This window comes from Rhinolophus ferrumequinum, chromosome 12 (genome assembly GCF_004115265.2).
Source record: "Rhinolophus ferrumequinum isolate MPI-CBG mRhiFer1 chromosome 12, mRhiFer1_v1.p, whole genome shotgun sequence".
NCBI classification, from domain to species: domain Eukaryota; kingdom Metazoa; phylum Chordata; class Mammalia; order Chiroptera; family Rhinolophidae; genus Rhinolophus; species Rhinolophus ferrumequinum.
In genome coordinates, this window is record NC_046295.1 from 737,050 (window position 1) to 756,025 (window position 18,976).

At 50.5% G+C, this 18,976-nt stretch overlaps 1 protein-coding gene across 2 annotated transcripts in view; it reads right to left on the bottom strand.

Moving 5' to 3' along the window:
* Positions 1-8,362, bottom strand: part of BICD2 (BICD cargo adaptor 2) — a 56,759-nt gene extending 48,397 nt beyond the window's left edge. The window contains exon 1 of one of the 2 annotated variants that reach the window (XM_033123166.1): positions 7,889-8,360. In XM_033123166.1, the coding sequence (XP_032979057.1) occupies positions 7,889-8,128 (240 nt within the window). In that variant the 5' untranslated portion in view covers positions 8,129-8,360. Of the gene's footprint in view, positions 1-7,888 lie in introns of both variants that reach the window. The other variant, XM_033123165.1, reaches the window with a different exon arrangement.
* Between the last annotated feature and the right edge of the window lie 10,614 nt (positions 8,363-18,976).

Here is an 18,976-nt window from a genome sequence, read left to right on the forward strand (position 1 = left end):
GAAAACGATGCGGGATACGCAGGAACTCGATTAACTTCACAATTTTTCTGTAAATCAAAAACTTTTCTAAAGCACCTTACTTTTTAGAACTAACCAAGAAAGGCAGCACAGTGTTACACATCAAATAATTTTAAAAAGACATAGTGCTGTAACACACATGGCACTTTATCTTGACACAGCCTTGAGGTCTGCGGTGGGCAAGGTGTCCCTGGTGAGGAAGGTGGGCCGCCTGAACCCCGACGGACAGGGGCACAGATGCAGGTGGGTGGGTCACTGGGTGCAGGTTCTGTGCTCACCGGTGTTTTCTGGGGACAAGTTCATACATAAGCAAATGCTAAAATCTCATTTAGCTCACATTATTCCATCAAACATCATCCACTCTGGAACAAATCTCACTTTCCAAACAAGTGTCACAACAGAACTGACTGCTTCACAACAGAAATCAATCTAACCCAGTACAGCCCCATGTGTCCCTCACCACACTGGCCATGGTGGCCAAGTCGACAACACTGGATGACAATGCAGGCTTGAAGACACAGCTGTGGGAGTCTGCCCCCCTACCCCCACCCCCACTCCCACTCGGAATACCCGCAACCCCATCTGCACCAGGCTACATGTGACAGCAGGCATGGCTTTGGGCTCACAACTGCAGACAGCCCGACTGACACACCCCCTTCCAGAGGCCAGTGTCCTCTCCGTCCCACCCTGGGTCACAGCTCTGCAACACCCAGGGAGTCCCTCAGGCTGGTGGGGAAACCTGGACCCCTGCAGCGTGTGTGAGACAGGGTCTGAGGGGGAAGGAAGGAGGGGCACCCAGGGCATCATCCCAGGCTGCAGATGACAGCAGCCTATAGACGGGGCCCTGGTGCACCCTGACCTGTCACTAAGGGAGCAGCTGGGCCACTGCCAGGACTTCAGGGCTGCACTGGCCTAAAACAAGGAGACCGAGACTCGGGGAGGGGCCACTCTAGGTCATATCAAGCACTGCTAGCCCACAGCTTGGGCCATCAGCCCTCCCTTTGAGCCCTGGCAGCCCCACCTGTGGAACAGACAAAGACCGCTCCTCACTCCCGGTTCAGGGAGCTGGGCACCCCTAAGCATCCATCAGGACACAGGAGGTTAGTGACCACGAGCCCCGGCACGCACTGTAAGTGCAGTAAAGGCTGGTGTAACGAACTGGATGGGTGACAATGACCCAGCAATGCAAGAGCCAGGCCACGCATCAGCTGAAGGCATCACTCTGGCCAATTTTTAAGAACAGAAAACATTAAGAAAAGATAAGAGTGGGTCGGGGCCGGCCCGGCCCGGTGGCTCAGGCAGTTAGAGCTCCATGCTCCTAACTCCGAAGGCTGCCGGTTCGATTCCCACATGAGCCAGTGGGCTCTCAATCACCAGGTTGCTGGTTCAATTCCTCGAGTCCCGCAAGGGATGGTGGGCAGCGCCCCCTGCAACTAAGATTGAACACGGCACCTTGAGCTGAGCTGCCACTGAGCTCCCGGATGGCTCAGTTGGTTGGAGCCCGTCCTCTCAACCACAAGGTTGCCGGTTCGATTCCCGCAAGGGATGGTGGGCTGCACCCCCTGCAACTAGCAAGGCAACTGGACCTGGAGCTGAGCTGCGCCCTCCACAACTAAGACTGAAAGGACAACAACTTGAAGCTGAACGGCACCCTCCACAACTAAGATTGAAAGGACAACAACTTGACTTGGAAAAAAGGCCTGGAAGTACACACTGTTCCCCAATAAAGTCCTGTTCCCCTTCCCCAATAAAATCTAAAAAAAAAAAAAAAGCTAAGAGTGAGGTGTCAGGCCTGCATGGGGCTGGGGAGTGCAGCTAGGTCCCCACCAGGGAGGGAGGCAGGCTGGGCAGCTGCAGGACAGGCACACGCAGCTGTGTCTGTAGAGAAGCGGAGGCCCGCACAAGTGCACCAAGCGGACACTGCTTGGCTCCTGATGCAAACAGAGTGACCAGAAAGCTACATTTATGAGCCCAAAATGGGGGATCCAAATGATGGCTGGGTAGGTTGGGTAGGAGACGGCATCAGGGACTCACTGGTAATTCTGTCAGGTATGAAAATTGCCCTATGGTAACATTTTATAAAAAACAGTGCTTGTTTGTCTCAGCACGACACACCAATGCACTACTGAGGAAAGGAGGCAGAGAGAAGCAGCCAGAGCTGGGGGGGCCACCGGAGCGGCCGGGCGGGCAGACACGCGAGCCAACCCCACTTTCCCTCCGCTCTATTACGCTTCCAACTTCCTCTAAGGAAGGGGGAAGCCATTTAGGAGGGGAGCGAGGCATAAAACTGCCTTTAGAAAAGCAAACCTGTGAAATGCAAACCACAACAACTATTTCATGTGCCACACACCAGATAGAAAGTGCACAGTTCCTTCCGAACCCACAGAAACTTCCGAGTCTTCATCTGCTTGAATGAAACCTGCTTCTCTGCAACTCAGGGTAACACCAGACTCTTTGTCTTTTTAAAAACAACTGTTACAGACGCACAAAGCACTTCCTAATTTCTACGGTGTCTTCTGTATCTCACGCACATACAGAGGAACAAGACAGCTAGAAATGCCCAGCTGTTCCTCATGCTTGTTACCATCTTCCTACGTAATTCCCACAGAGACACTGCTCATTTCTACTTTCTGATGCCCCCAAAATGGACAGTTGTTAAATGTGTTACACTGTAAGAAAGCAGCTGGGCCGTACTCGTCCTGATGTCATCTCTGCCTGAGACTGACCCCCTGCCCCACCTGGCCAGGCAGCCCCACCTCTTGGTCCACCTGGGACAGCAGCTGGGCAGCCACACCGGGCCCTCTGCTCTGGGGCACGGCTTGGGGACCCACATTCTGAACACCAGAAAACACACAGGGTCCAGGGTCGCCTCATTTGTCAGAGGCTGCAGGGTCCCAGCCAGCCCCCCTCCCTTCACTAAGAAGAAACCCCATCTTTCTTTATCCCCAGTGTGTGTAATGACCCTTCACTGACGTGGAGAAGTGTGTCTGATGGGGGAGAGGGGAGGCAGCTGCCCCAAACTGACAAGAGGAAGCCGATCTCCTCCTTCACAGGAAGTAAGGGGGTGCCCAGCTGGAGCCCATGCTGACCTGGCCAGAGGCGGCTGCTCAGGTCCAGAGAGACCCAACCCCTGCCCGCCACGGGCAAGCGCAGGACCTTCACCATAGGGCCCCGCACCATACTCACTGCCCTGACCCCACTGGGCACAGCTGCACGTTCAGGGCCACACAGCAACGGAGGGCCCGGGGGGGGGGGCCAATCCCTGCCTGCAGCCAGGGTGGTACCATGGCCTCGACAGCACGTGGCGCCTCCTCGCCTGCCCAGCCAGCGCCACTGTCAGGCCACAGGGCCCCAGCCCAGGGAGGCTTCCCTCCCGCCCTGCTCGCAGGAACGCAGCTCTGTCACAGCATGGCAGCCCCACGTGCAAGGCCATGCCTGGGGATGCTGAGCTGCACTGCCTCCCCCCAGGCCCACAGAAGGAAACAAACGGCACAGGGGACGGAGCCATCTTGGCGGCTTTCAAAGCGAAGAGGCCGTAACACTGATCGACAGCCTCCCGCCAGACACACACTACGTATGCCCGTGGGACAGGGGACGGTGCCCAACAGTGCAGCTACAGTGCCCTGGGGACACTGCCTTTGACACCTGTAGCTGCCTCTCCTGGCTATCTATCCGTGGGGACAGGGCCACCTCAGCACCTCTCCATTCCCCGGACCCAAGTCTGACAGCAGAACACTGCACAGCCTGGCTCCAAAAGGTCCTGGACTCCCAGAGCCCCCAAAGGCTCTGTGCTCCAAGTCCTAGGGCAGTGTCAGAGGGGCAGGAGACTCCCTATAGGCTTCCGCCAAACTCAGGACACACACTCGAAGAGCCTGGCCTTGCACGGAAGCCTCCACTTGCCCTTCTCTCCTCAGCAGATACCTGCCCTCTAGGGACAGTTGCCAAGGCTCACAGCCTTGAGTGAAGCGTAGCTTCTTTGCATCTCAGTTTCCCCAGCTACAATGAACACAAGAAGGTGGTGACCCGCTGGCTGGTGTGGGGACTGTGGGAGTCAGTGGGCCGTCGGGAGGCTACGGCAGGAGCAGCTCAGCTACGGGGGTGAGGCCCAGGGGCAGCCCTCCCACCACCCTCCTCCATGGGAATAAACCAGCTCATGGCTGTGACTCCTGTGCAAACTATGGACAGGAGCCTGGTGCTGAGGACCCCTTCCCTCGCTGTCTGAGCTGCTGGGCTTTCCTCAGTCACTCCCACCCACCCCTACTTCCATCTCTCCATCCTCTGGGAGAGATTATAAGAGGGGTGGGATGGAGGATGCTTCCACCCGCTCTGCCCCGGCCTTTCATGTGGTTGCTGAGCCTGCAGGACAAGAAGGACGCCAAGGGTTGGGAGCTGGGTTCAGGCAAGTCCAGAGGCAGGGGCGGTCCTCCTGGCTTCCATGCATCCCATGGTTAAGAGCAGCGCAGGCTGAGCCAAGCTGGAGGCCCCAGACAGCAGACCTGGGGCCCTCTGGGAGACGCAATAGGGCCGTTCCCGACCTGACGAGGAGCAGAGGCCAGGTGGCTGAGGGGATCCAAGCCTGAGAGAGTGGAGAGGAGCTAAGGACACCAGCCAGCAGTCACTTACAAAGTAAGCACTTCCTGTGTGCCAAGCTGTGCCAGGCTCTGTGCCCCGCCCTTCACACACCGCTGCTCACTGAACTTGCTGCTTCACCAAGATATGCCCACCGCGGACAAGATTCAGAGGCGGCACAGAGGCAGGAGGGCATCCAGACCTGCCTTCCCACTCTCTCCGGAGCCGAGACGCATCGGCCCGCGCCTGGCCTGAGGCGTGTCCTCCGGCCCTCACGTCCCCACCCATGAGGACCACCCACTTAACCCACTTACAGCACCTACCTAAGCCCACCAGACTGGAGCTGCCACCCCAGCACACCTGCCCCCTTAAAGCTGCAGAGGACACAGCGTGAGATGTCCCACAGCCACTCAGGACGGTAAACACTGCGTGGATGACCAAAGTCCATCCAATTCTCTTCCCCACCATGGCAGGGAAGGGGCTCAGTGGGACTTGGGACTTACTAATCCAGGCTCAATCACTAGGAAAATGATTAGGCAAAATGGGCCAACAGGTCCCCCGCCCCACGGTGTCAGCAGGACACAGACAAGGAGACGCGCACCCTCGTCACGTGCAGAAGGCTGCGGGGCCGGCACTGCGGGCGCTCCCTTCTGGGCAGGGCCCACTGACCTCGGCCGGCCAGTCAGCTTCCCTCCTTCAGACACAGGATGACCTGCAAGTGCGGGGCCCAAGTCCAGGCAACTCCACTGGCAGCGTAATTTGTTAGTAACTGAATCCACTTTAGTTCAAGAAATAAAGTTTTAAGAGAATGAAGATGGTTCACCTCTCTACAGGACAAAAAAAAAAAAAAAAAGGACCTAACAAATATTGTCTATTTAAATCTTGGTTTTTAAAATACAAGTTAATATTTTCAGGTATGACACTGGCCAAAACTAAAGAGGTTGACAGAGCTTGTGCTGGCATGGGTGTGAGTGAACTGGTGCAAGCTTTCTACCGTGTTTCCCCGAAAATAAGACCTAGCCGGACCATCAGCTCTAATGCATCTCTTGGAGCAAAAATTAATATAAGAACTGGTCTTATTTTAATATAAGACCAGGTGTCATATAACATAATATAGTATAGTATAATATACTATAATACAATGTAATGTAACATAATAAGAGACCAGGTCTTAGATTAATTTTGCTCCGAAAGACGCATTAAAGCTGCTAGTCCGGCTAGGTCTTATTTTCGGGGAAACACAGTAGTAACATCACTGAGACTGATGCACCTTCCTCTGGCTTCTGCCACAACGGGGGGAAACTGAAGTTCAGGACACAGGGCCACGTGCCCAAGGCCAAATACCAGTGTGTGCAAGAGCCAGGAGGTGACAACAAACTAAGCAAGCAGGTGCCTGAAGAACACCTGCAGAGACTGACACACCTGCCTCTCAATTCCTCCGGGACCCGCCGTCTAGACACACCCCAGTAAGCAGAGCCAAGATTCTTGCATTGGCCAAAATGTTTGTGTCCAATAGAAACGAGCTGACAACCGAAAGGTCCCTTAGTGAGAACTACTTCCCTCTGGGACAGTAGGTCTGGTCTGTTCTTAGAGCGGACACGAACGTGAGCTTGTGAACACAGAAGGGGGCTATGAGTGCTGTGGGGAGGTAGGATTGGGGGGGTCTCCCCAGGGAGACCAGAATGGGGCTGAAGGTGCTCCCACTCCATACTCTCACAGTCTCCTGGCCTCCCTCCATCATGGTGCAGCGCCCCCCGCCCCCCCACACACCAAGATGGGGCCCTTGCAGGAGGAGCCACATATCACCTCTCTTGTCTAGATCCAGTACCAGCCAAGCGGGCTCAGAGGAGGCCCCAATACCTGCTGACAGGTGACAGGACCGAGGATCAGATGCGCCGCCACCTGCCTCCCCCAACCCGCACATGCTCTTCACTGCTGCTTCCCCTGCACACCTGCTCGGCCAGGCATGGATTTAAGCGTTAGCGTGGATTCATTCATTCTCTCCTCCCCACTTCAAAAGACGAGTCTACTGGTGTCCCCAGTGGGGCAGGGAGGCTCTGAACAGTCTGGACACCTGCCTGAGGCCTCTGGGAGCGTTGGTGCCAGGAGATGGGCAGTGGGGAAAACACCTAGCACGGTGCATCCCAGAACCAAGGGCCAAGAGGCCACCAGGACGAGGAAGAGTCAGCGGGGCAAGGGGCACACTGTCAGGCAGCGCACCTGACACCGTGCCCCTCCTTTTCAAGTATATGCCCCTCAAAACAACCCTTTTGGGTGGGCAATGCTGCAGAGGGAGAAGTTAAGGCCCCTGTCCACAGCCACGTCACCAGCAAGGGGGTAGAGCCTGAGTCCAAACCTGGGTGTCCCACTAGAAGGAAACGTCTCCCTCTCCGCCCCCCACAACAGGGCTAGAGAAGTCAGCAAGGACTGGGAGAAAAGCGGTGTTTAAACCATTAAGGAGAACTACTTCTTGGAAGGACTGTCCAGCTGTCCTGCTGCTAGGCTCTCAGGCAGCCTGATGGTCCCACCCCTTATCCCGGAGTGAAAACTGCACAGGAGACACAAGGCTCCCTCTGTGACAAATGCCCACAGACCTGTCACCAGTCTGCAGGGAAGGGTCTGGGAGGGCGGCCAGGACAGGAAGTGGGCGGGAAAAGCACTGCATCCCAGATAAGTGACTGGGAGTGGGGGTGGGTATGGTCAGAGAGCTGTGCCTGGGACAACAGGGGACCCCCAACCTGCAGCAATAACGGCCACATGCAAGGCACGCCCCTTTCCCAGCCCTTTTCTGGCCTCGGGGAACGCACTGGAACTACTGAAGACTGCTGCGCCCAGAGAGAAGTGATCTGCCTGGAGATGATGCAGGACCAGGCCTGGCTTTTCCCTGCATCCATCTCACGCCCCCATCCCCCTCACCCGGGAAGCCAAACGCCGCAAAGAACTCCACCCCACCGTGCTCGAGGCCTGCCACCAGGAGCAGGCAGACCGGCGACAGGACCCCACCGCAGACCTGGCCGGAGAAGGCCCGGGTTCTCTTGCACGCGCGCCGCCACCACACCTGGGGACCGCGTCTCCCTCCCTGGGGCGGAACCGAAGGGGGCGCAGCGACTCCAGGCCAGCTGTGCACGCCGACCCTGGACTCCCTGGGGCTGCTCGGCTAGGTGGTCGGCTCAGCCCAGCGTCGGGGGTCCGTTCGAGGGTCGGCCAGGCCCGGGTGAGGGGTCGGATCAGGGGTCAGGGCCGGGCGCGGCGCGAGCCGGGGACGCCAGAGGGCGTGGCGGCGGCCGCCCACGCTCCTCACCTCCTTGAGCTGCTCCATCTCGCTACGGATGGCTTCGTAGTCCACCTCCAGCTCTTCGAACTGCAGCTTGAGTTGGTGCTTCTCCTCGAGCACCGCCAGACCATATTCGGCCGCCTGGATCTTCTCGCGCGTGGTCTCGGCCAGCTCGTGCGACAGTCGCTTCACCTCGGCGCGCAACCACTCGGGCTGCGCCTCCATCACCAGCCGCGCGTACTCCTCCTCCTCGGACGGTGCCGACATGGTGGCCGTAGCCCGGCTCGCGTCGCTTCCACCGGGGTTCAGGCCGGAATCCCATCCGCTTAGCCACCGCCCAGCCCGACGGCGCCTGGGCCGCCGCGCAGCCGCAATGCGCTCCCCGCCGCGCGGGGCACTATGGGTGCGGTAGTCCCGCCCGCGGGACTACAAGGCCCGTTGTGCCACGGGCCCGCCCGCCCCAAACGGTGATTGGCCGGGTCCCACGCCGGTCGACCGTACCAATGCCATCGCCTCGGCCGCCACCGCCCAGAGCGTTGTGGTTGCCGTAGTCCCGCCCGTGCGCCAACTACAAGTCTCGTCATGCCCTGCGCCCGCCCACCCCCGATCATGATAGGCCGTTGCGGAGCCGGAAGCACTGGTATTTTCCGGGTCCCCATCCCTGGGCCGGTGAGGCGGAAAACCCGCGGTGGACGCACGTGTACCGGGAGTGCCGAGAGCCGGCCTCGCGTCCGTACCGGCCCACCTGGGGCGCCCCAGCTTCTGGGGGACTGTAACGCAGCACATGTTGAGTGGGAGAAATGGTCAAGCTCGCTGTTTGAAGTTTCTAGTAAAACGGACGACCAGACAGGCATTTTGAGGGAAATGCAGCGTTCAAAAGCACGCTGATTGAGACCTGCTAGCTCAAGGGGCGCCTTCGCCCCCCACTTAGTTTCGAAATGCTCCGACGTGTTTCCTAAGAATTCGACCTTTCCATGTGCAATCCAGTGATCCGATTCAGGACGGCCGACTCTGACGCCGCCCTCAGTAGCCACGGTTCCAGTTCTTGGACCGAGCCCTGGATCACGCCTCGTAAGGACGTTGTCTCCTTCTTCTCCATCTGGGAGACTTTCTCCCTCTGTCTTTTTGACCTTGACTTACGGAGGCTGCTGGACAGAGATGTGCACACCGGTGTATGTGTCCCCATGGTTAGATTGGGGTGTGCGCTTTGGCAGGAATATCCCGAGGCGGTGCAGAGTCTCAGCACGCAATTGCATCACTCAGGTCGCCACTGGGTTTTGCTTTTTACCCTGTGAGAAGGGTGACTCAGGATGGCCAGACTCAGAACCCCCAAACCCACCCTCCATGCCTTCATGTGGGACTGGCCTGAGGAGGGAGAGGGGAAAGGCTATGGGAATATGGGGCAGGTATTGACCATGGAGCTTTGAACTTGGGGACAGGGTGGTGGAAGGGGAACAGGCAGGGACTTTTCTAGGTGCTGACAGAGGACCTAGCACTGCCACTGTGGGCTTCCTGCAGGAGGGACAGCTGGTCTGGCCATCAAGGTTAGAGCCATGAGGGAGGAGCCATGATGTGTGACAGTGTTGGGGGACAGGGCATCAGGGAAGGATGCCCTGAGAAGGTGACACCCAAAGGATGCAGTCAGGCTGCCACAGTAAGGCTAAGAGAAGCAGGGTCACCCTTGTTGAGTTCCGACTGGGCCCCAACATGGATAGGAACCTGAGCTATATCATCTTGCTGAGTCCTCACGACACCCCAGGACATAGGAGTCACGCTATTTTCTTTGACAAATAAAGAAACAGCAGAATCCTCAGTACCACGCTCCAACTCCTCCACCCCTCATCTGCTTTCTCAATATGACAGCAAAGGATGGACCCGCCTCAGCCTCCTGCCGTCCCGACTGCCCCTTCCAAGGCCTGAGCCCCTTGCCTCCTGCCTTGACTACTGCAGCCACCTTCCCTCCGTCCTTCCCCAGGCCCCCAACCTTTTCTCTCACGGCAGCAGAGTGTCCTTAGACTCCAGGCAGGTCACAACCCGTCTCCTCAAATCCCTTTGAGTACATTCAGGCTGCTATAAAAATAAGACTGGGAGGATTTTAAACAGCAGACACTTGTTTCTCATGGTTCCAGAGGCCGGAAGCCCGAGATCACGGTGCCACAAGATGCAGTGTGGTGAGAACCCACCTCTTCCTGTGTCCTCACGTGCCAGGAGAGGTGCGGGAGCTCCCGGGGGTGTCGTTAGAAGGACACAAATCTCATCACGAGGACTCCACCCTCATGACCTCATCACCTCCCAAAGGCCCCACTTCTTACCAGCATCACCATGGGGCTCAGGATTTAATGAATGAATTGGGGGGGCAAGGCTAGTTATGGCCACTGCCCCCTAGGCCCTGCCCAGTCTCAGGAGTGGCCCTCCCACCTTTGTCCCCACCCCCCCTGGGCTGTGCTCCCCTTCCTGGCTTCATCTCTCTCGATTTCCTCCTGTTTTCTATGGCTTATTCACCTTTGCACCTTTGTCCACTCGGGAAAGTCAGCTCCAGGAGGGCAGGGGCCTCAATCCGGCCCAGCGCACACCAGGGGCTCCAGCCAGGCGCCGTAGAGATTCGACTTAGCTGGTGGACACTGGACTGTCATCAGTATCCCCCACTCCCTGGACCCCCACCCCTCACCAAGAGGAAAGCAGAGGAGAACAGAGGCAGCCGTGGCACGGGGCAATGTCTGGGACTGCCTGCAGTGTTCCCCCGAGAACACCTGGGTGACAGCCTGGGGGCAAAGGAAGTGATGTCCTCCCAGAAATCTGCTCTGCCTTTGTAAGCAGACTCCTGCCCTGGGTGAGAGCAGGATGCTCCTGTGCACAGGTGTCCAGGCTGGGGGCTGGCCTGGGTGTGGGCAGTTGGCAGCCTTGCAGCTCCTTCCTTGCTGTTCCCTCGAGAGCTCTGAGTGCCCGTGTGAGCCCTTCCTCCTGGAATCCTGTCTCCTCTCTGCCCATGGCTGTCCAGTTGTGGGCTGAGTGGCAAAGCCTTTCCTGTTAGGTGTCCTTGGCCAGTTGCCAGCACAGTGAATGGCATGGTGTCCCCCACATACTCATTCTGCATGCCATAGGATGAATCTTTGGCCCAAATGTCATTCACTCAATAAACTCTGTGCCAGGCCCTGGGGGTTCAGACACAATGATGATGGAGGTGAAGACCCCAATGTACTTTCTGAGCATTTACCCTGTTCCAAGCTGATCAAGCACTTTGCATGCAGGTGCCATCTCTCGTAAGCCTCACAAGTTACAAGGCAGGTATCACTGTTCTCACTATATAGGTGAGGAAACTGAGGCACAAAGAGATCACACACCTTATATGGGAGAAACCCAGAATCTGAACCCAGGTGTTTGTGAATCCAGAAACTGGCACCCAGCCTTCCCTGGGGGAACAGACTTCACCAGCTAACTCAACCGATGTACCTGGGGCACTCAGGAGCTCTAAAGGGGCAGTACTGGCTCTGGAGGACTCAACACGTCACAGAGTGGGTGGCAGTGGCAGTGACGGGGTTCTAAAGGAGGCTCTAGTGTCTGCCGGCACAGAAGGTGAAGAAGAGTATCCCAGAGAGGCAGAGGTGTAATCATGGACAAGCGTGGCCTGCAGGAGGGTGGGGGACGTGGTGAATTCAGGACATGATGGAGTGCGTGTGTGTCCATGTGTATATACATGCATGTGTGCGTGTGCATATGTGCATCGGGAGGTGACAAAGGGGAGCTAGTGGCATCAGACTGTAAAACTCTGCCCTAGCCAAATACTTGCATCATCAGTTTCACCCTGGTGTTGACCAGATCCACTTGGGGTGACACCTTTCAGTTTTCTGGAAGCAGGAAGGACCGCTGAAGAAAAGTTTGTGGTGAAAGGTGGTTATTAGGGATCTGGGCCTGAGAAGGAGAGAGGAAGCCGCTAGATAGGGCAGCGGAAGAAGCTGAACTTCGCTGTGCACTTGACCAAGACTCACCAGCCCTGTTCAGAGTTCACACCTGCCATGCGGGGGCTGCAGTCAGCTTGCTGGGGCAGGTTCCGGAGCAGTGATTGTTACAGCTTAGCACAATTTCAAGATGCATCCATGTTATAGCATGTATCAGAACTTCATTCCATTTTATGGCTGAATAATATTCCATTGTATGAGTAGACCACATTCTGTGTATCTATGCATCTGCTGATGGACACGGGTTGTTTGCAACCTTTGGTTGTTACGAATAATGTTGCTATACACGTTGATGTACAAATGTCTGTTTGAGTCCCTGCTTTCAATTCTTTTCAGTAGATATCTAGAAGAGAATAGTTGGATCAAATTGTAACTATGTTTAACCTGTTGAGGAACTGCCATACTTTATTTTCCATTTAAAAAAATAATAGCCATCCAGATGGGTGTGAAGTGGTATATGACTGTGACTGTAATTTTATCTCCCTAATGACTACCGATGTTGATCACCTTTTCATGTGCTTACTGGACATTTGTATATCTTCTTTAGAGAAATGTTTCTTTAAGTCCTTGACTATTTTTGAATTGAGATATTTTTGTTGTTGATTTGTAGGAGTTCTTTATATATGAGGTCACACAATTAAGTTCACAAACTCATTCTACAAAAAGTACTACATATGAGTACCTCATTGCTGAATATCACTACGGTCACCTTCGAAGTACTCCCCCTGGGAAGCTATGCACCGACGCCAGTGCCTAGTCCACCCTTCAAAGCAATTTTGGAACTCTTTTTCTGGAATGGCCATCAGAGCTGTCATCGTATTACACTTGATGTCCTGAATATTATCAAAATGTCTTCCTTTTAATATTTCCTTTATATTCAGGTAAAGAAAGAAGTCACTGGGGGCCAGGTCAGGTGAGTAGGGAGGATGTTCCAATACAGTTATTTGTTTACTGACTAAAAACTCCCTCACAGACAGTGCTGTGTGAGCTGGTGCATTGTCGTGATGCAAGAGCCATGAATTGTTGGCAAAAAGTTCATGTCGTCTAACTTTTTCACACAGCCTTTTCAGCACTTCCAAATGGTAAACTTGGCTAACTGTTTGTCCAGTTGGTACAAATTCATGATGAATAACCCCTCTGATATCAAAAAAGTTTAGCAACATCATTGCAACAAGTTCGCAAATTTAATTGTCAGACCTCGTATTCTAGATATTAATTCCTTATCAGATATATGATTTACAAATATCTTCTCCCATTCTGTAGACTCCCTTTTCACTTTTCGGAAGTGTCTTTTGAAGGAAAAAGTTTTTAACTTTGATAAAGTCCAATTTGTCTATTTTTGTGTTTGTTGACTATGCTTTTGGTGGCATATCCAAGAAATCATTGCCAAATCCAATGTCATGAAGATTCCCCACTAGGTTTTCTTCTAAGAGTTATATTTTTTTAGCTCTTACATTTAGGTCTTTGAACCATTTTCAGCTAATTTTTGTATACAGAGGAAGTGTCCAACTTCGTTCTTTTGTATATATTGTATATCCCGTTTTCCAGTGCCATTTGTTTAAGAGACTATCAATTCACCATTGAATATTCTTGGCACCCTTGTCAGAAATCAATCAACCTTATATGTGAAGGTTTATTTCTGGGCTCTGTATTCTATTCCATTGGTCTATATGTCTATGTTTATGCCAGCACCACACTTTTGCTTACAGTAGCTTTGTAGTAAGTTTTGAAATAGGAAAGTGTGAGTCCTCCAATTTTGTTCTTCTATTTCAAGATTGCTTTGGCTATTCAGGGTCCCTTGAGATTCCATATGAGTTTTAGGATGAATTTTCTATTTCTGTAAAAACTGCTGTTGGAATTTTGAATCTGTAGACTGCTCTGAGTAGTATTGTCATCATAACAACACTGTCTTCCAGTCTATGAACACAAAATATCCTTTCATGTATATGAGGTCTGACAATTAAGTTCGTGAACTTGTTGCAACCATGTTGCTAACTTTTTTGATATCAGAGGGATTATTCATTATGAATTTGTACCAACTGGACAGTTAACCAAGTTTCCTATTTGGAAGTGCTGAAAAGGCTGCCTGTAAAAGTTAGACGACCTGAACTTTTCACCAACAATTCATGGCTCTTGCATCACGACAATGCACAAGCTCACACAGCACTGTCTGGGAGGGAGTTTTTAGCCAGTAAACAAATAACTGTATTGGAACACCCTCCCTACTCACCTGATCTGGCCCCCAATGACTTCTTTCTTTACCCGAAGATAAAGGAAATATTGAAAGGAAGACATTTTGATGACATTCAGGACATCAAAGGTAATACGACGAGATCTCTGATGGCCATTCCAGAAAGAGTTCCAAAATTGCTTTGAAGGGTGGACTAGGCACTGGCATTGGTGCATAGCCTCTCAAGGGTAGTACTTCAAAGGTGACTATAGCAATGAGGTATGCAGCACTTTTTCTAGGCTGAGTTCTCAAACTTAATTGTCAGTTCTCGTATGTCATCTTTAATTTCTTTTAGCAATGTTTTGCAGTTTTCAGTCTACAGGTCTTTTGCCTCCTTAGAATTTTAATTCCTAAGTATTTTTATGCTATTGTAAATCTGTTTTCTTAATTTACTTCACAGGTTGTTCATTATTAGTGTATATAAATGCTATTGATTTTTGTCTGTTAATTTTGTGTCCTACAACTTTGCTGAATTTGTTTATTAGCTCTAATAGGTTATTTTGGGGGGTGGGTGCTGGGGAATCTTTTGGGTTTTCTACATACAAGATCATGTCATCTATGGATAAATATAATTTTACTTTTTCTTTTATAATTTCTATGCTTTTTATTTATTTTTCTTGCTGAATTGCTCTGGTTAGGACTTCCAGTACTATATTGAATAAAAGCTACAAAAGCAGGCATTCTTTTTTTTCAATTACAGTAAACATACAATATTATATTAGTTTCAGGTGTACACTATAGTGATTAGATATTTATATAACTTACAAAGTGATCACTCCAATAAATCTAGTACCCATCTGACACCATACATAGTTATTACAATATTACTGACTATATTCCTTATGCTATACTCTACATCCCCATGACTGTTTTGTAACTTCCAATCTGCACTTCTTAATCCCTCCCTATTTTTCACCCATCCTTGTAAACCCTTTCCATCTGGCAAACATCAAAATATTCTCTGTATCTCTGAGTTTGTTTCTGTTTTTTTGTTTGTTTGTTTGTTTGTTTTATTCTTTAGGTTCCACAAATAAGTGAAATCATATGGCATTTGTTTTTCTCTGACTTGTCCACTCAGCACAATACCATCTAGGTCCATTCGTGTTGTTGCAGATGGCAAGGTTTCATTCTTTTTTATGGCTAAGTAATATTTCATTTTGTTTATGTACCACCTTTTCTTTATCCATTCATTCACCAATGGACACCCAGGCTGCCTCCACATCTTGGCCATTGTAAACAATGCTGCAATGAACGTATGGATGCACAGGTCCCCTTAAAGTAGCATTTTTGGGTTTCTTCAGATAAATACCCAGAAGTGGGATTACTGGGTCCTTCTTTGTCTCTTGTTATAGCCTTGTTTTGAAGTCTATTTTGTCTGTTATAAGTATTGCTACCCCAACTTTTTTTGTTTGTTTCCATTTTCATGAAATATCTTTTTCCATCTCTTTACTTTCAGTCTTTGTGTGTCTTTGGCTCTGAAATGAGTCTCTTGTAGGCAGCATATGTAAGGGTCTTGTTTTCTTATCCATTCAGCTACCCTATCTTTTGATTGGGGCATTTAATTCATTTGTATTTAAAGTAATTGTTGATAGATATGTAGTTATTGCCATTTTATTATTCACATTTTAGAGCTTTTTTTTTTTTAATCTTAAAGAAGCCCCTCTAAGATTTCTTGTAATACTGGTTTGGTGGTGATGAACTCCTTTAGCTTTTCCTTATCTGTGAAGCTCTTTATCTGTCCTTTGATTCTAAACAGTAGCTTTGCTGGGTAGAGTAATGCCTGTTGTAGGCCCTTCTTTTCATCACTTTACATATTTTTGCCAGTCCCTTCTGGCCTGCAAAGTTTCTGTTGAGAAATCAGCTGACAGTCTTATGAGAGGTCCCTTGTGTGTAACTAACTGCTTTTCTCTTGCTGCTTTTAAGATTTTCTCTTTGTTTTTAATGTTTGGTATTTTAATTATGATGTGTCTTGGTGTGGGCCTGTTTAGGTTCACCTTGTTTGAGACTCTCTGCACTTCCTCAGCTTGTATATCTATTTCTTGGCCAGGTGAGAGAAGTTTTCTGTCATTATTTCTTCAAATAGGTTTTCACTTCCTTGCTCTCTCTCTTCTCCTTCTGGTACTCCTATGATGTGACTGTTGGTATGTTTGATGTTGTCCCATATGCCCCTTAAACTATCGTTATTCTTTTTGTATTCTTTTTTCTTTTTGCCGTTCTGATTGGGTGTTTTCTGCTACCTTATCTTCTAAATCGCTGATTTGATCCTCTGCTTCATCTAATCTAGAGTTGATTCCCTCTAATATATTATTTCAGTTGTTGCATTCTTCATTTCTGACTTTTTCTTGTTTATGTTTTCTATTTTCATTTTGATGTTTCCTATCTCTTTGTTGAAGTTCTCCCTGACATAATTGAGCATCCTTATAAGCAGTGTTTTGAACTGTATGTCTGGTACATTGCTTGTCTCCATTTTGTTTAGTTCTTTTTCTGGAGCTTTGTTCTGTTCTTTTATTTGGGACATGTGTCTTTGTCTCCCCATTTTGACTGCCTCCCTGTGTTTATTTCTATATATTAGGTAGGGCTGCTATGTCTCCCAGTCTTAGTAGCATGGCCTTAGGAAGTAGGTGTGCTGTGGAGCCCAGTGGCACATTCTTGCTGGTCACCCGAGCTTGGTGTTCCAGAGGTGTACCTTGTGTGGGTTGTGTGTGCCTTCCTGTTGTATTTGAGCCTTGGTTGCTATTTGAATGTCAGTGGGAGGGATTGGCCCTCAGACTGATTGGTTGTGAGGACTGGCCATGACTACAGTGGAGGAGCTGTTGTGCAGGGGCTGACTCTACAGAGTAGGGTTCACTTTAGAAGGGCTCTGGTGCCTGCCCAGTCTGCCCTTTGGGTGTGTTGTCCTCAGAAGTGGCAGATGGTGCTCCAGCTCAGTCCTAAGCCAGCCAATGGGTATCCCGGCCCCGGGGCCTCCTGGGAGGGGTCCTGCCACAGGCCAAGTTCAGCCACAGCCTGTGCCCTGCCTGGGTCCACCTGTCATGAGCTACAAAACAATCCACAAATAGCCGCCTCCTTCATTGAGCTTGGAGGTGCCTTGAGAGGCCAAGTCTCAAACCAAGGTCAGCTGCAGCTAGTGCCAGGATTGGGGCTGCTCAGAAAGAGGTATGGGGCATGCCAAGGCCAGATGCTATTTGTTTGGGGGTTGTGAACCTTTGAGAGATTTTAGGAAAGTCCACAGCATGAGCCACAATAGGTTGTTTGTATGGAAAAGCCACTAGAAGCGGCTTGGAGAGCTTACAAGTTGGGTGGGACAGGGTCTCGGATTCACCAGGGTGGGTTGCACAGAGTTAGCCAGGTTTATGGAGTCTCAGATATGTCGGCCACCTGTGTCTGCAAGCTGGAAGGTCGGAGGGCCCAACAAGAAATAATGGATTCTGCCAGCACGTCTGTCTGAGAGAAAGCTGCCCCTCCAGCCCTCACTCTATGCCAGACAATTCATTTCTTCCCCATATGACCCTCACACCTTTTGAGCTGCAGCCCCAGCACTGGAGATCAGAGTAAAGGAGTCATCAGTGAGAAAGTCTGTGCATGTTCCCTTTAATAGGAACACCTAGGACTCCAGCAGCCCTCTGTCTCACTCAGCCACAATCTCTACTGGTTTTCACAGCCAGAATTTATGGGCATTTCTCTTCCCAGGGTTAGGGAACCCCAGGCTAGGGAGCCCGGCATGGGGCTGGGACCCCTCACTCCTCAGGGGGGACCTCCACAGCTGAGATATTCCTCCCAATTTTTAACCACCACATGTGGGAATGGGGACCAGCCCATTCTATATCTCTGTGTCTCCTACCAGTCTCTAGGTGACTTCTTCTGTATGTCCTTTATTATAGAACTTCTATTCAGCTAGATTTCAGGCAATTCTCAAAGACTATTGTTCTGTAGTTTAGTTATAATTTTGATGTGGTCATGAGAGGAGGCAAGCACAGCTTTTACCTGCTCCACCATCTTGACTGGAAATCAAAAGTGAGCATTCGTGTCTTGTTCCTGATCTTATGGGAAAAGCTTTCAGTCTTTCACCACTGAATGTGATGTTCACTGTGCATTTCTCTTATATGGCCTTTATCATGTTAAGAAAGTTTTCTTTTAGTTTTTTGAGTGTTTTTGTCATGAAAGGGTGTTTGACATTATCAAATGGTTTTCTGTAGCAATTGAGATTATCATGTGGGGTTCCCCCTTTCATTCTTTTAATGTATTATGTTATATTGGTTGATTTTCATGTGGTGAACCATCTCTGTATTCTGGGAATAAGTCCTATTTGGTCATAGTGTATGATCCTTTTAATATACAGCAGAATTTGGTTGGCTAGTATTTTGTTGAAGATTTTTGTGGCAATATTTATAAAGAATAAATAAATGGTCAGTAAGGAAGATACTTTAAAAGGTAAATGAAAATCACCCAAGTCCCCTAGTTAAGCTGATGGTGCTACATGGAACTGAACTTGATACCATGTCAAGAGAGGGAAGAAACAGGAGATAGAGTCCCTGTGCTTGCAACTCTGGAACCTGTCCTTGCACACTTCCTGCAGAACTGGAAGAAGAGAAGTGGAATCATTGTGGTTTGAATAGTGGTGGGAGTGTGGGGAAGTATTTTTCCTTGAATATTTTTAATAAAGGAATTATTGTTAATTTTAGGTGTAATTATGTACGAAAATATATTTTTTTCCTAAAGTATTTACAGATGGGGGACATGATGTTTGGTGTTTGTTTTAAAGTACTCCAAATATAAAGGGAGAGAGGGAGAATGAAACACAGAGAAGTTGTTGATGGTAGTTGGAGCTGGGTGGGTGCACACACTGTTGCATTAGGCTCTTGACTTTTGGGTCTATGTTCAAAATTTTAAAGAAATATTTTCTTTTCTTTCTTTTTTTTGGGGGGTTGT